A 17695-nucleotide genomic window follows, 5' to 3' on the forward strand; every position below is an offset into this window, starting at 1 on the left:
AGGAACACGTTTCCTCAGCCTTCTTCCCTCTTTCATCCGGACACTGTTCGTTCTGTGGTGGAGTCCACACGCCAGAGGAACACTGATTCTCTGATGGTTGGCCTCGCTGCTTCGGCGACGGCGGCGGGGAGTAAGAGAAGTGCTACAGTCACCTCCAGCTCCCAGCCTCAGAAGAAGAAGAAGAAGCCAGTTTCACTGCCTCCTTCTTCCTCCTCTTAGGCGCCTGTTGCGTTCCCAAGCAAGACGAAGGGTGCTCAGACAGGTAAGGGGAAGCAGCACCACCAGGGGGGGTGGTCGCAAGCCTGCGCCTGCCCGCCAGCAGAATTTTCAGTGAGTCCCGGCCCTACGTTGACGCCCCCTCAAGTTGCCCCTCTTTCGTCCGTCGGTTCCCTTTTTTCGGGCCCGCGGCATGTGGGGCAGACTGGTCTCCAACCAGTTTTTCTTGAGGGTGGTGTGGTCGGGGTTTTCTCTACCGCTGTCGTCACAACCTCCATTGTCCGCTCTACCTTGGACGTTCCCCCCTCCTCGAGAGCCTGCCAGATGGCAGGCTCTTCAGGACGAGGTGAACTCGTTGGTCGAGAAGAAGGCGGTCTACCCCCTTTCTCAGCCTTCTCTGGGGTTCTGCTCCCGCCTGTTCACCGTCCCCAAAAAGGACGGCCGGTTCAGGCCGGTGTTGGACCTCTCCACCTTGAACTTGTACCTTCACAGGTGCAAGTTCAAGATGGAAACCCCTTCGTCGGTCCGGTTGGCCATCCGGCCAAACGATTGGGCCATGTCTGGGACCTCCAGGATGCTTACTTCCACATCCTGGTGGCCCCGGGGTACCGACATCTGCTCCGGTTCGTTTGGGAGGGCACGGTGTTCGAGTTTCGGGCCCTCCCATTCGGCCTGTCCTTGGCCCCTCTGATTTTCAACGGGGACAACAACACCACATGCTTAGCTTACCTTCGCCACCAGGGGGGCACCAATTCTCGGTCCCTCTCCCTGTTGGCGGAGGAGATTCTGCTCTGGTGCCAGACCAATCAGGTCCGGATGTCAGTCCAGTTCGTTCCGGGGAAACTGAACGCCCTGGCCGACATTCTCAGTCGGGGCGATCAGGTTCTCTCCACAGAATGGACCATCGCTCACAACGTTCTACAGCGTCTGTGGGCAAGGTGGGACCGTCCTCTGATCGATCTGTTCGTAACTCGATTCAGCGCTCGGCTTCCCAGGTACGTCAGCCCCTTTCGAGACATGAATGCGTTCCACTTGGACGCATTCACTCTCTTGTGGAGGCTCCTCGATGCTTACGCCTATCCCCCGACATCTCTGATTCCGAGGGTGCTGGCAAAATATCTGCAGGAACGACCAAGACTGATTTTGGTCGCGCCTTACTGGCCAACAGCTCCGTGGTTTCCAGATCTTCGCGGTCTCACCCACGTAGACCCTCTACCTCTGGATCTGGACGGGGGAGGTCTGCTCCAGCCTCGATCATGCCTCCCTCATCCACGTCCAGAGAGTCTGTGCTTGACCGCATGGTTCTTGTGCGCTCCAAACTGCTTGCACTAGGATTGCACAAGAGTTCAGTAGAGTTTTCCTTGAACGCTAAGAGGCGATCAACTAATCAGCTCTACGACTTACGCTGGAGAGCTTGGGCCACCTTCGCCTTGTCCAAGGGGATAAAGCCGCTTTATCCCTCAACACAGGACTTGGCCAACTTCCTGGTGGAAGTGTATCAAAAGAAGAGTCTTTCTTCTAAGACTCTTCTTGGATACAGATCTGCCATCGCTTCCACGATTGCGGCCGCTACTGGTCGCAGAACTGAACACTTGATCAGGTCCTCCCTCATCGCTAATGTCCTTTCGGGTATTAGCAATGCAGCGGTGTCTAAACCTCGGGTTTCATTTCCCAAGGGGGATGTCTTTCTGGTCCTCAAACTCCTGCGTAGCAATGAGTTTGAACCCCTGGCAGGCATCAGTATCAAGTTGCTGATTTTTAAGACTAATTGTTCCTCATCGCTTTAGCCACTTGCCGTAGACTCAGTGGTATTCAAGCTTTGAGTGGCCTGGACTTTGACATTGAGTTCACCACACAGCAGTGGTTGCTAGCATGGTCACGTCAGTCTAAGGTATGTTTCTTGGGTATATTTTCTTTTACGGTAGTACTGTTCGAAAATTGCCTGGGTATCTTAATCCTTGGATTTAAGTGATTTTGATTAAGGAGTTTAATACTCTACATATCACCCTCACACCACTCTGGTATTCTGTGCAAGAATAGTACTGTCGAGGTAAGTGTTATATTGACTGTAAGGCTTCTTTTTAAGCCTACTGTCTATATGATACTTACCGAGACAGTACTATTAGAGTTTCCCTCCCGCCTCCCCTCTTGATATGTTATGGGCTTTTTGAGGGTCTGCAGCTCATAAAGAAAGAGGACGCGCCACCTACATCCTGTAAGGGGGAAGCACTCGGACAGTGCTTGGGATCCACGGTGGCGCATGGTTATGGGAGATAATTGTACCCACTCAGCGTTTTGTCCAATTTTTTCGGCCTATAATAGATAATGTGCAAGAATAGTACTGTCTCGGTAAGTATCATATAGACAGTAGGCTTAAAAAGAAGCCTTACAGAGCGCCTAAATGTGGAATGTAAGGCTTTGGTTGGCTGTGGTGTTATATGTGTCTAGTCAAAAGATTGTTAGCGTATCTTTTATCTTGAGTGATTGTGTAAGTCTGCAAGTATACAAGATGTAGGGGAAGAGTTTGGTGTGGTTTGGGTTTGGTATGACATTTGTGCAAAAGCCTGAAAGTGTGTGTGTGTGCGTTTGCTGACTGATAACGTCACTGCGAGAGTCTAGAGTAGAAAAAGAGAGTTTGACAGAAACAAAACTGAATTTAAACAAATAACTAAAAATTCAGTAGAAATGTGACTTGATTTATTTGTTTGTTTAATTTCAGACGAACATGACCTTCGTGGGTGTGGTTGGTATGTTGGACCCTCCCCGTGAAGAGGTGGCAGATTCCATCAAGAGGTGCCGTGCTGCTGGTATCCGCGTTATTGTCATCACTGGCGACAACAAGGTCAGAGCATATTCAATGATAATGAAGTAATAAGTAACAACCAGGCTTCCTTTCCTTAAAATAAAAGAAGAAAATGACAAAAAGTCCAGAAGAACTCGCAGCTTATTTACCTTTCACATACATATCGCCGCCCGGAAATACAAGGGCCGTAACTACAAATTTTGCATTTCTGAGATTTTTGGCAGCCATATCGCCAGGGCAAGGGGCATAACCTCGCAAAGTCTTAAACACTTCCTTGTAAAAATAGGAGAGCTATTCCCAAAATACTTTCACTGTAAGTCAAGTTAACGAGTATCTTGCGGGAATACAAATACCGTAATTTGAGTTACGTCAACTGTATTGTTATTTTTTCACAATATGCCGCAAATACAAGTGTTGTATGTCGACTTATAGCTTTTGTATTGCGGATTTTGACCAAAACACTGCTAGAAATGGGCTTTCGTTCCTCACATACGATGATTGTAAATTTCTTCTTGGTGAAACAATGTAAAGTGCTCAGTAGTGCTGATTTAATAACACACTTCTATTACTAAAACCTGCAATACAATTGCCGTAACTTCTGATTTCTGGTAAAGAGGTTCCTCTCAGTCTGGATACAAATGACGTATGTCGACTTACCTCAGTTGTATTTATGCCTATTTCTCAATACAATGACCGTAAGTTGACTTACGGCAGTATTATTTCCGACTTTTTGACCAAAAAATCAAAATTCTCTTCAAAGTGCATAAACTAGTCATTTTTCAGAAAAAAATTATGACAGGGCAACTTACTGACTCCTAAGGATGATCAGTTAGAAAAATCAACAAATGTTGGGCAAATGAGACTGAAATAATCTTTTTTTTTTGTCTCCTGTAAAATTGGGTTTTTAGACATACGGCACTTGTATTTCCGGGCGCCGATATGATCATTGTACCATGAGTGTTACTCTTCCGGCTTTTGCCGGATTTCCGTTTTTTTGAAAAAATCTGAAGCCGGAAATTCCGGTTTTCCGGGTTTTCAAAAAAAAAAAAAAAAAAAAAGCTTCGTTTCGCTAAGTTGAAATAACGAGCAGCCGTTCCGATCCGACTTTTGACACCGGTTCGCGTGCTTTCTCGGTTCGCTCCCTTGGATTTGCCGCCATCTTGCTTATTATGATTTGGTTTCGTCGGTATCCAGAAACTTTATTTCAAACTTGAGCATTTTGGACCCCTGCCTTTCAGGTTTTTTGATTTTTCCCAGTAACACCCATGTTGTACTGTTTTGTGTGTTTAAAAATAAAAGTTTGTTGGTTTTGTTATTCTGTGTGGGTTTTTGTCCAGCCAGACAGCATTACTTGTCGAAGACAGTTCTTATCATTGAATAGGTCACACACTCATGCACGCACAGAAACACACACACACACAGTGTCCTGGATCATCACCAGTGAGTACCATTGCACTCCCTTTTAAGACTGTCCAAAAGTCTGAAAAACTGGTCAGACAAAAAAAGAATGGGAATCTGAAATTTGAGTTAGATTTGCAGAACTTAGGAACAGGAAATGTGAGAAAACATGGTCTTGAAAGGCGGGTTCCATTGTCTGTTCATTCTCCAGGCCACCGCCGAAGCCATCTGCCGCCGCATTGGAATCTTCACAGAGAACGAGAACACAGAGGGCATGGCGTACACTGGACGGGAGTTTGACGAATTGCCACCTGAAGACCAGAGGGCCGCTGTCATGAGAGCCAGGCTGTTTGCACGTGTGGAGCCCGCTCACAAGAGTAAAATCATCGAGTTCTTGCAGTCCGAGGGAGAAATCTCAGCCATGGTGAGTGCCAATCATTTATTTATATGGGAGATTTATATAGCGCTTGACGTTCTCTAAGCGCTTTACATATTAATTTCTGCCGTGCGAGATGGAATTTTTTACACAATATATCACGCATTCACATCGGCCAGTAAATCTCAAGCCATTACGGCGAATATTTACTTTTCACACCCTATTATTCCAGGTCACACGGGTATTTGGTGGACATTTTTTATCTATGCTTATACAATTTTGCCAGGAAAAACCCCTTTTGTCAATCGTGGGATCTTTAACGTGCACACCCCAATGTAGTGTACAAGAAGGGACCTTGGTTTTTCGTCTCATCCGAAAGACTAGCACTTGAACCCACCACCTGGGCTAGGAAAGGGGGAAGAAAATTGCTTACACCCCGACCCAGGGTCGAACTCGCAACCTCTCGCTTCCGAGGCAAGTGCACTTACCACTCGGCCACCCTTTCCCTTAAAAAGTCAATCATTTCATGTCTCTGTTGATTGCTTTGGTGATAGCCTTGTCTATCCTTAGGCTGATGCTGTAATGCAAGCCTCCTTTACAAGGTACGGTCATTCTCATGTGCATGATCATGTTCACTGCTGAAGATCTGTTTAAGCTTTTGTGTAGGATAAGGGCATTCTTTCATTTGGATACATACCAAGAATCAACAGCATGGTTGTATTCTGTGCAGATCAGGAATGTTTGGTTGAATGAATTCAGCAAAGTAACATTGTTTGCTGTTTGTCTGTCACAGACAGGTGACGGTGTGAATGACGCCCCAGCCTTGAAGAAAGCCGAGATCGGTATTGCCATGGGCTCAGGAACTGCTGTGGCCAAGTCTGCTGCTGATATCCTTTGGTGCTGAGTAACATGTAAATGAGATTTGCCGAGGCTCGTATGAGTTTGTCGCTGCTCTCCCCTACTGGCCCACCCCATCCAAACCTCCAGGATGCTGATTTCATAGTTACTTGTTGGGAAACTCACTCAGCTTATGGATGTTTAGGATACGTGTACCTTGTAGGTGAGTAATCACACTACCAGGTGATCAGAGTAATTTGAACCTTGGTTCTGTTAACATCAATTTTAACGCGAACAAGAGTGGTCCTTTGGTTTTAGCTATTTAGTTTGTGAACCACACCGTTACCTCTTCCCCATAAATGTGCTCTTAACTCCAGGTCTCTGCGTAGTAGTTCTGTTCTGTTTCGGAAAGAAAATCACTTCACGGGTAAAGGATACAGAATTGTTCAGTTTTCTCTGTACAGTCTGAAAAGCCAAGCGAGAGAAACAAAGGCAGTATGTGCTAGTTCTGCTGAACAGTCCCAAGCGCTAAACTTAGATAAGAAGCAATGTTGGGTTCCTTGACAGCGTTGTACAGATGGTGTTGGCTGACGACAACTTCTCCACTATTGTGGCTGCCGTAGAAGAGGGCCGTGCCATCTACAACAACATGAAGCAGTTCATCCGTTACCTCATCTCCTCTAACATCGGAGAGGTCGTCTGGTCAGTGCAGGCTTTTGTCTTGTTTTCTCTCTCTTCATTTTACTTTGTTTTTGATGTTCAAAGTTATTGTATAGGAATGAGAAATTGCAAGAAATGATTCTGGATGGAAGCAAAGAAATAAATGGTGTATGCAAAAAGCAGCACTATTTGGAAGAAGAATCTTGTGGTATTTACCAGGATACTCTGATATACTGTTCACTACTAGCACTACTAACTGGCCCAGAATCAGAGCAGATGTAGAAAACTTGCTGAACAGAAAAAGGCAGGCATGTGTTTGCAAGGACCTCTTTCATTCTATGGTGATGTGGAAATGTCACGTTGCTGGTTAAATCACTCTGATCTACAAGCAGTAGCAGCTGTCCGTATCTACATTTTGTGTCATGTCCTCACCTTGACTGTTCTTGACACTGTTCTCCTTCTCACGCACAGTATCTTCCTGACGGCCGCTCTGGGTATCCCCGAGGCGCTGATCCCCGTGCAGTTGCTGTGGGTCAACCTGGTCACTGACGGCTTCCCCGCCACCGCCCTGGGCTTCAACCCCCCCGACCTCGACATCATGTCCAAACCCCCACGCAACCCCCGCGAGGGTCTCATCACCGGCTGGCTCTTCTTCCGCTACATGGCCATTGGAAGTAAGTGGGAGAATGATTTTTGACTCACATGCGAAGCAAAAGTGAGTCTATGTACTCACCCGAGTCGTCCGTCCGTCCGTCCGTCCCGGCGTCCGTCCGTCCGTCCCGGCGTCCGTCCGTCCGGAAAACTTTAACGTTGAATATTTCTTGGACACTATTCAGTCTATCAGTACCAAATTTGGCAAGATGGTGTATGATGACAAGGCCCCAAAAAACATACATAGCATCTTGACCTTGCTTCAAGGTCAAGGTCGCAGGGGCCATAAATGTCTAAAAAACAGCTATTTTTCAAATTTTTCCCATTTTCTCTGAAGTTTTTGAGATTTAATACCTCACCTATATATGATACATAGGGCAAAGTAAGCCCCATCTTTTGATACCAGTTTGGTTTACCTTGCTTCAAGGTCAAGGTCACAGGAGCTCTTCAAAGTTGGATTGTATACATATTTTGAAGTGACCTTGACCCTGAACTATGGAAGATAACTGTTTCAAACTTAAAAATTATGTGGGGCACATGTTATGCTTTCATCATGAGACACATTTGGTCACATATGATCAAGGTCAAGGTCACTTTGACCCTTATGAAATGTGACCAAAATAAGGTAGTGAACCACTAAAAGTGACCATATCTCATGGTAGAAAGAGCCAATAAGCACCATTGTACTTCCTATGTCTTGAATTAACAGCTTTGTGTTGCATGACCTTGACCTGGGGTCAAGGTCACATGTATTTTGGAAGGAAAAATGTGTAAAGCAGTTCTTAGTGTATGATGTCATTGCTAGGTTTAGCTGAAGGTCAAGGTCATGTAAAGGTCAAGGTCAAGCATGTGAGTCGTATGGGCTTTGCCCTTCTTGTTTAGGGGGGGGGGGGGGGGGGGGGGTTTCTTAGCTGTAATCAGAGTATGGTGGAACCCCCCTTTTCAGACCTTCACAAATCTGAGAAAATCAGGTCTTAAAAAGGAGGGAGTCTTGAAATAGGGGTAGATTTACAGACCTTATGAACAGAACGTCTGAAAAAGCAAGGTCTTAAAATGGAGGAAGTCTTAAATTGGGGGGGGGGGGGGGGGGGTTCCACTGTAACTGAAAACGCATTGTTGTCTACATTCAAAGAATAATATTTAAGAATTAACACACATTTGCAAGCAAGTCTACCGGATTCTTCTTATCTTTGTTTGATTAGTGTCTTTGCTTGTGTGTTTCAAATTAGGTTGCTTTTTGTTTTACCTGACGAAAGGGATTCATTTTGACATGGTTGGTGTGTGACAGTTTACGTGGGCTGTGCCACCGTTGGAGCTGCTGCCTGGTGGTTTATGCTGTACGACAAGGGCCCCCGTCTCAACTACTACCAGTTGGTAAGATGCACCTCCTGTAGCTCTGCACTGCCTGGTGCTAATGTGCAGTGGTTGGGTGGGGGAAAAGCAATACAAAGGGGTAGAGTTGGGAGGGGGAAAGCAATACAAAGGAGTAGGGTTAGGTGGGGGAAAGCAATACAAAGGGGTAGGGTTGGGTGGGGGAAAGCAATACAAAGGGGTAGGGTTTGGTGGGGGAAAGCAATACAAAGGGGTAGGGTTTGGTGGGGGAAAGCAATACAAAGGGGTAGGGTTGGGTGGGGGAAAGCAATACAAAGGGGTAGGGTTGGGTGGGGGAAAGCAATACAAAGGGGTAGGGTTTGGTGGGGGAAAGCAATACAAAGGGGTAGGGTTGGGTGGGGGGGAAATAATACAAGTTTTCCTTGTACATATGTATGTATGTGGTGTGTTCAGCTTTGGTTACATATTTTGGGGAATGCTAATGTCTTTGGGATGAGAATGTCCAGAAATAGGTGTCGTATGTATCTATCGGGGCAAAGCAAAGTACAAAATCGCAGTTTGAACAGTTTCTGAGGGTAGATCAGTACTCAGAACGGAATGTTAAAATGGATTCGGTTGCAAGGCATTTCAGATGAAGAGTTTAGAATGACAGAAGCAGATACCTTTATAGGTTTTTTGTTTTTTGGTATGGCAAGTACATGTAATACTGAATATCAGCATGTCGGGTTACTCATATAGATGTTGAGTTGTCTTTGAGAGGATGTTAAAGAGGAAGAATGTGTTTGTGGTGCCTTTATGATGTGAACTGCCAAGTGAGTGTCGGCAGGTCCATGGAGTTTGCAAGCTGGACTGGCAAGAGTGTGTTTTGGGGTGTTCAGTTTGAGTTCCTGACACACACGTTCTGTTTCTGTGTGCTGGATGGTTCTTTTGTGGCTGGCAGCTTGACGTTTCCGTTTTGTTTGATCTGTTTGTTTAGCGCTTTCCACCCCTCTTTATTTACTGTTATGTTTCTTGCTTAGATTGTGTTGATTTGGGTGAGAGTCTGAAATCAGTCTGTAGAGAATTTTTAGTCAACGTTTGTGCATGGACTTTTTCATAGGCAGACGCTGTCATTTACAACTCATCACAGCGAACTAATCATAACCAAAACATCATGCTTTTAGCTTCAGAGTAAAACAGTCTGGCTTTGTTTGAAGAGTGTTCATTCATTGCTAGCACTGACTGAGTTTGCTGTGAAGTTGGCTTTGTTTTCCATGCCGTGAAACAGTGGTAGATCTTCGAAGTAGAATTAGCCAGTAAATGACTGTGTAGTAACGAAGAATATCAAGATTGTGAAAGAGAATCGGTGTGGAGCAATGGAAGTGAGGGTAACAAATTGTAGACGAAGAGTGGTGTCTGTAGTAGACACATGAAGAGTGGTGTCTGCAGTAGACAACATGTAGCAAGCATGCGTAGTGACCATGGAGTGTTTGTTGCCACCGTTTTCAGACTCACCACATGCAGTGCCCCGCCGAGCCTCGGATGTTCAAGGGAGTTGACTGCAACATCTTCGGTGCTCCCGAACCCATGACAATGGCTCTGTCTGTTTTAGTAACCATTGAAATGCTTAACGCACTCAACAGGTAATCTTTCTTTTGCCGCCCACCTGCACTTTTTTACTGTTTACCGGTCCGACTGCGCAATCATCAGTTAACACCCCCTGCTGCTGTTTTTCCCTCTCCCCCCTTTGTCCTTGTCCCTGCCCCCCTGCCTACCCACCGATACCCCCCCTGTTCCTACTGTTCTGTCTTCAATCCGACTATGTTTTAGTTGGACACTGCGCTCTTTTTCTGTGCGAATGCTTGCCTTTTAAGTTGCGCGTTATGCTTTCCTCCTTTGTGTTCTTTCAAGACCTGTTGCTCTTCATGACAGTGTCAAGTTTGGGAGCTGGGAATGGCTGGACAGTGAGAAGAGACGAAAGGGCATCTAAAGATCTTAAAATTGAAACGTTTAACATTTTTGAATTTTTGCATAATGTTTACAACATTGTGTTCATTGAGTGTACTTTTTCTTGAAAAGAAACTTTGTGGGGGAAAAAAAAGATTTCAACACAATTTTTGCAGTTCATTTTTCTTTCCATGTCAAGTTTAACGTGGATGTAGTGTTGGCCTTAGGTGTGTCTGAATCTCCTCTCACGGAACGTGCCTTTCCCACTGTCAGCTGACATCACCACCGCCTCATCCTTAAACACTAATGTTCCCCTCCACAGCCTTTCCAGCCACAGTGGTCCTTGGGAGAGAGTTCCACGTCTTGTTGACCTGCTGTTTTCTCACGCCTTCCAAACGGCTGTATTCTCAGTCTCACTTCAGTGGTGACGGGCTTTCTGTTTCTTCAGTGCTCACAGTCTCACCTCCCCTCCCCCACTTCTCCCCCTCTTAAAATAAAATGCTGTTGTGCTGGAATTTTTAGCCCTCAGCATTTCTCACTGTTTGATCCTTTCGGCGTCTTCTCTTTTGGTGACTTTTTCCCTGGAGTATTTTCCTTTGCAAGCGAGAGCACCCCAGTGGGTGTGTGTGCATGGGTTTGGACGCCCAGGTTTGGGTGTGTGTCGCTGGAGCGGCGGAACTAACCCCCTTCTGTCCCACAGACCCACCAGGCCCAGTGCTTGGCTCAGGACGAGATGTTTGCCGGCATCGACTGCGCCGTGTTCAGTCACCCCAAGCCCATGACCATGGCGCTCTCCGTACTGGTGGTCATTGAGATGCTCAACGCACTCAACAGGTGAGGGCGCGCCCACTTGGCTTTTTTGCAAACGCAGCACGCATTGGTGAAAAGAAAAAAATGAAATAAAGAAAATTGAAAAAAAAGAAGCTGATTGCCAAAAAATGTATATATATTTTGGAAAATAGAATCCACTCCCTTGCAGGAAGTTTTTCTTCTTCTCTTTTGCTTTCCTTTCTTGATTTCTTTTTTTTTTCCCCCTTTTCTTTTTATTCTTGTATATTCCATTTATTTATTTATTCAGACTTGTTTCCTTTAACTTTTGACAGACGGGAGGGGTTGAAGAAGATAGATGTAATTCCTTTATTTTTTTTATTACTGAGATAAGGAAAGGGGGGGGGAGGGGGTATGGCGGTTAATTGTGGGAAAGAAACATAATGAATGCATACTTTAACTGGAATCTCTCTCCCCTGTCTTTCCATTAAACATTGTTTTTTCATTGCTGAATTTAATTGGACAAGACAGTTATCCTTCGCTATATCTTGACAAAAACCATTTTATGAGAGAGAAAAAAAGTAATGGAATTGAATTTGAAAAATGAGTGGAAAAAACACCTGAATGGATAGGAAGGTAGTAGTTCAGTGAATGTAATTTTTTATTTATTTATTTTAATTTTATTTTCAATCTGTTTCTCCCTTTCTCTCTTTCTTTCTCTCTCTCTCTCTCTTTCTCTGTGACCTTGGCCTTGCGTGTGACAACCTATGCTCACTGAAGGGGGAAAAAAACAATGCCTGAACTTGTTAGTCAAGTCAAATGTACAAAAAAAAATTAGGTGAAGAATTTGACGAATGTTGTTCACTTTCCCTTTTTTGGATGTTTGACATAACATCGTGTGGGCAGTTCACGTTCAGTCGTTCCCTTTGCATGGTCATACGACCTTGCACACCAAAGGGGGTGCCAGATGGACCGTTAGGCAGAATTTTTTGTTCCGTTCGCTGTAAAATTTTTGCAAGCGCGTTTTATTATAATTTTCAGACAATCAGTTTACATGGAGAATATTAATTTTCTGTGCTTGAACACAAAAACTGTGGAATGGTTTTGTAAAGTTTTCAGAAAGAAAAGATGTAATGGGTTTCTAAGCGAAATTTTTTTGTTCTTGAGTTCGAATACAAAAGTACTACTGCAAGTCAAAGATTCGTTTTGTGTTGGTGGGTGTGGGGGTGAAATTGTATCTGACACTCCTTATGAGGATGCAGTCGAATTTGTGGAATCCATTGTCCAAGTGTCATCTCTTGGGATGCATCTTTTCAACATCTTTTCAACAAGTATGACGGTTGAGACGTTTTAAACTTTTTTTGCCAGAACTGACTAATATGCATTACCACATTGGAGCATTTGCCAGTGTTATGGTGCAGAGATGGTGTTAAGCGGTTTCCCCTCTGGAAGATTTTGATTTGATGGTTGTCATGAAAAAAAGGGTGAAAATATGCTGAAATGAGAGTAGATTTTGAAAAGACGAGACAAAAAGCTTGATGTCCAAGGCAACCCCCTTTGGTGTTTAAGGTTGTTGAATGTAAGGTTTGGGTTTGAGAGTTGACAAACTTCCTGCATGAAGTGAGCTGCGTGTGTGTTGATTTGTCAAGTGGACCCCCTCCTCCCTGTTTCGTGTGTGTGTTGAGATGTCTTTAGTCTCTGTTTGATAGATGAATTTACTGGTAAGCTTGTTGCTTTTGCTGAAGCATTTATTATGCTTCGATGCCATTTCTTTGACTCGATTTTTCTCAGGCCTCAGATTATGCTATTTTCCTTTTGTAGTTCTGTATTGTTATTAGATGCACAGACAAGTATAATTAGCTTCATATGCAGGTGTATACTTTTGTGCTACAACCTTGTATTGTAAAGGAATTTTGTTTCTTTCGTTGCTGTTGCTTTAAAACCTTAACTTGTTTCCAACTATGTAGCTGTACATATATGCTTCAGAATCAAATTTGCTGCCATGTATATGGCTGTGCTCATATTCCTGTTATTTCTACTCAATGCACATAAACAGCAGAAGTGATCATTTTGGTGTGGGTGGTGTTACGGGAAATGTGATTGCTTTCACAAAGTTTTATGCATTAGGATAGCAGCTAAAGTGAAATATATGGCATTTTTGTTTTGCTTCATAGTTTATAACAGAGCCAGGACACATCCATTCACTTATTGTCTGATTTGAGTCCAAGGACGAGTATTTAAAGCAAAAGAAAAGAGTGTCATAGTACATGTAGACATGCTGAACTTTAAACTAATCTCCTGGGCTGAATTATATCAGTCAGTCTGGGGATCATTGCTAACTTTACGACAACTGCAGAAAGAAACCCGTTCAAGCTGCAAATCTCCAAAACTGGGTGTATTAAAAATGTGTACCACCAGTGTATCACATTAAACATGCATGGGAATATTAGCTCTGGGTTTCCTTGCTAAACTTTAGCACACGAGAGCCATTTCATTTTGATCCTTGCATTTTTTAGCTCCAAAGTGTATACCATCGCTTTAACCCTTCAGCTCTGATGTGGCAATTAACCGATATCATATTTCAAACCTTAATGCTTGTCAAATGAAAGAATGGCTACAGTGGAACATCCCTTGTAAGACCCCACCCCCAATTTAAGACCTCCACCCATTTTAAGACATTGCTTTTTCAGATTTGTTATTCATAACCTCTGTAACCTTATCCATTTTAGGACTCCCTCCATTTTTAAACCTGGATTTCGCACATTTCTTGAGGTCTTAAAATGGGTGTTCCACTGTATTTAGCGTTCATATCAAGAAGAAAGAAAGACCGGCACGGTTGGCCTAGTGGTAAGGCGTCCGCCCCGTGATCGGGAGGTCGTAGGTTCGAACCCCGGCCGAGTCATACCTAAGACTTTAAAATTGGCAATCTAGTGGCTGCTCTGCCTGGCGTCTGGCATTATGGGGTTAATGCTAGGACTGGTTGGTCCGGTGTCAGAATAATGTGACTGGGTGAGACATGAAGCCTGTGCTGCGACTTCTGTCTTGTGTGTGGCGCACGTTAAATGTCAAAGCAGCACCGCCCTGATATGGCCCTTCATGGTCGGCTGGGCGTTAAGCAAAAAAAAAAGAAGAAAGAAAAATAGCAAGTCAGTGTGTCATTGGGTTCAAAATATGGAAGCTGTGCAGCTGATAGCAGTATGATAAGTCCACAAGAAATCTAGCTGTGCAGCTGATAGAAGTATGATAAGTACACGAGAAATCGAACTATGCGGCTGATAGAAGTATGAAAGTCCACGAGAAATCTAGCTGTGCGGCTGATAGAAGTATGAAAGTCCACAAGAACTCTAGCTGTGCAGCTGATAGAAGTATGAAAGTCCACGAGAAATCTAGCTGTGCAGCTGATAGAAGTATGAAAGTCCACGAGAAATCTAGCTGTGCAGCTGATAGAAGTATGAAAGTCCACGAGAAATCTAGAAGTAGAACCGATGGTACTGAAACTGATAGGATGAAGCAGTGACACCACATGCTAAGTGAACAGATTGTAGCTTACCATCTGCAGTCCCTGTTCCCCATGTATACCTCAGTCGAACAGGTTTTCACGTGTCAATCGGGAAAAATACCACAGTAGTTAAATAGAAAGAAAATAACTGTGTAGCATAGATATTTTCTTAGCTGTGTGCATTTTAGGTAGTTTATTTAATTTCATTAGCATATTCTGAGGCCTGAGATTTCTGTTCGGTATCTTCTAAAAAAACCACATTCAAATAACAATCCTGCAAACAGTAATGAGATGCCGGCACATCTGAGGACTTGACCAAGTGCAGCCAAAGTTGTCCTCCATATTTTGTGGGATTCTGGGCGTTCTTCAGTTTTTGATGTTTGACAGATAGCTTGCCTGCCGCCTGCCTGCCTGTGACTGCTTGCGAGTAGTGATGGTAGTGATGTTTCATAACCACGGAGGTATTTATTGCACTTTTGCCACCTGATGGAGTCTTCCTTTCTCTGTTTATCGGACGTTGTACATTATTTGTTTTTTCAAAATGACGAACGACTTGAACGGGACTTCCAGTCTCTGAAGAAGTTTTCAGTTGTGTGCTTCGTGTCTGAAACCCTTTGCTTCCTTGCACTGTGCATTGCTCTCTTTTCCACATCTGCCCGCATAAGTGCGCGCATGCCACATATTTGCATATGGCTCTCACACCATACCTACACTTTCCTAGATGTCTTTCATAAAGGACATTCTTTAACTAGTCAAAACATATTGCAATATTCATTAAAGAACACTGCAGTTTTGCAAAATTCCCTGAAGAACACTGCAGTTGGACGACGTCTATTCACATGTATGCACACACGTACATGTATATGCATGCCCTTAAATGGCTGTAAAATTTCTAAATACAACTGGTTTCCATTTGATCAAATGATGAACATTTTACTCCCAGGTTAGCTTTTCTATGCTTGTACTTCAGCTTGCATCCTTTTTGGCGGAGCTTTACCAGGCATGGTTTTGCAAGAGTTCTGTCCCCCATCTGCCCACATTTCCTCACTAACAGCGACTGTTGCTCTCCTTTCACCTTCCTTTCCCTCCTACTCAGGCTTTTTACATTCACACCCCCCCCCCCCCCCCCCCTCTTCAGTCCACCCCTGCCTCCCATCATTTTTCTTTCATCATTGACTGTCAACATTTCACTGAAATATCATTCATCAGCATCATTTGTTTCCCAAAATTAGAGCGCGCTCATTCATCGCCATTCTGTTTTCAGCTCATTGTCATGACCTTGATCATTTTCATGTTCATCAGTTATTTGTATGCGCCATCTTGTTTCCTTTTGATGTTAGTGCGCAGCGGCTGTACATGTATTATGCGTTGCAAAGAAATTTTGTATTTAAAATAATTTGTTTCATTATTTGACAACTTTGGATGTAGGTTTTGCAAATGAAGATTATCTATGTTTTAAAAATGTAATGAGATAATGCAAGACATTTGAACCTCATCATAACATCATGAACATAACCAAAATTGTTGAGAGAAGGAAATTCAGTCTTTCGTGTGTGTGCTAAAGCTATTGCGTATCTTTACAGTCATTAATACTTTCACTTTCATTCTACACGATCATGTTTATCCTAGTGTTGTTATGAGGTTCATGCTTGTGAATAGGATTTTATTTTTCCTCTGAAACATTGTATTTTATTATATTATATGTAACGTTGGTAACTTTGCTTCATTCGAGAAATGTTTCAACCTTTTAGTTTTAATGGTTTACATCATTATTGGCTTTTCATGTGTACAAATCTTGTTTCATTAACAAAGTTTGAGCTATTCTGCAAAAAGCAACATATTGACCCAAACTTCAAAATTGTTGCTCAAGAAATGTCAATGACTGCAGAAGTGTTAGGATCCTGACTACACAAGTGTACTGCGTGAGAGAGTTAAGTGCATCTACAATCACTTTCTCTAGAAGTTGATTTTGAAGTTGTGTAAAGATCGACCCGTTCAGTCATACCAAAGGTAATGGCAGAAGAACTGGAACTGAAAGAACAAAGCAAAAAGAGAAGGAAAACAGAAGGGAACACAGCAGACTATAATTATAAAGTTATGGTGACAAACAAAAACAAACCCAGAGTTGACTACACACAGAAAAAAAGTGCTAAAGAAACAGCAAAGATTGTACAACTAAAAGAAAGAAAAGCCCAAACTTCCTTTTTGTTTGCAGTGTTGTTCCCAGCCTCAGAGGGCTGTAGGTCGGTCAGTTGGACCTGGAAGAAAAATATGTATAGGTCCTAATGTCCTGGCTAAGATTTCTTACGTGTCAAAACATCGGACGGTCAATCGGCCAGGGGTCGGAACAATGCATCGGATTAAAAAAAGTATTGGCTATTGACAGACGACTGATGCTTAAGAACAACACTGTTTTTGTGGTTATGGTCCGAGAATCATGCAAAATGGTGATGTTTTGCGAGCAAAACTATTTTCTCAGCAGTAATTGATCGTGAAAGCATAGCTTACTCAGTTACTGGCTTTTTTTCAGGACATTTAAGTGGAAGCAGGAATCCTAAAACTTTCAGTCACAGAGGAAAAATGACAACACACCTCCCCCCCCCCCCCCCCTTCCAGTAAAGGGGAAAAAAAGAAGCAGGAACATCAAAACTTTCGAGCCAAAAGCCTCTTGTCATAAGAATAGTTCTTCCTGCAAAGCACTACAGAAACTTGCTCGTCAGCCTACCTGTTGAAGGGTCGTGTGTGTGTGTCATAACCTGTATGTGCTGGCCATTTCAGCTTGAGTGAGAACCAGTCACTGACACTGATGCCTCCATGGATCAACAAGTGGCTGGTGGGCGCTATCTGCCTGTCCATGGGTCTCCACTTCCTCATCCTCTACGTTGATGTCATGTCGGTGAGTTTGTCTGTCTGTCTGGGAGTTAGTCTGTCAGTTGGTTGGTGTGTGTGTCTGTTCATTTTTGTGTCTGAATAGAGGTGCCAGATCTCTTGTTTTCTGTGTGGACGTCATGTTAGTGAGTGGAAGTGTGTCTGTTGGTCTACCTTAATTGAGTTGTTAAACACCTTCATGTTATGTTGATTTGAATTTGGCTGAATTTATTCCCTGATTATCATGTTGGTGATTCTGTCCGTCTTTTTGTCTGTGCAAACGTTATCTCTTCTTCTCTGTACATTGTCATCGTGATTTGACTTCTGATCTGTATTTTTGTGCCTTGGATATACTGGATCA

General features: G+C 43.6%; 1 protein-coding gene across 4 annotated transcripts in view; it reads left to right on the forward strand.

Moving 5' to 3' along the window:
* Positions 1–17695, forward strand: part of LOC138975978 (sarcoplasmic/endoplasmic reticulum calcium ATPase 1-like) — an 82804-nt gene that overhangs the window by 41081 nt on the left and 24028 nt on the right. For 3 of the 4 annotated variants that reach the window (XM_070348759.1, XM_070348757.1, XM_070348760.1), the window contains exons 17-24: positions 2936–3058; positions 4629–4841; positions 5587–5680; positions 6206–6332; positions 6762–6964; positions 8230–8315; positions 9762–9895; positions 17245–17362. In XM_070348759.1, coding sequence (XP_070204860.1) covers positions 2936–3058; positions 4629–4841; positions 5587–5680; positions 6206–6332; positions 6762–6964; positions 8230–8315; positions 9762–9895; positions 17245–17362 — 1098 coding nt within the window. Of the gene's footprint in view, positions 1–2935; positions 3059–4628; positions 4842–5586; positions 5681–6205; positions 6333–6761; positions 6965–8229; positions 8316–9761; positions 9896–10899; positions 11034–17244; positions 17363–17695 lie in introns of all 4 variants that reach the window. The other variant, XM_070348758.1, reaches the window with a different exon arrangement.

Source organism: Littorina saxatilis, linkage group LG9 (genome assembly GCF_037325665.1).
Source record: "Littorina saxatilis isolate snail1 linkage group LG9, US_GU_Lsax_2.0, whole genome shotgun sequence".
Lineage (NCBI taxonomy): Eukaryota > Metazoa > Mollusca > Gastropoda > Littorinimorpha > Littorinidae > Littorina > Littorina saxatilis.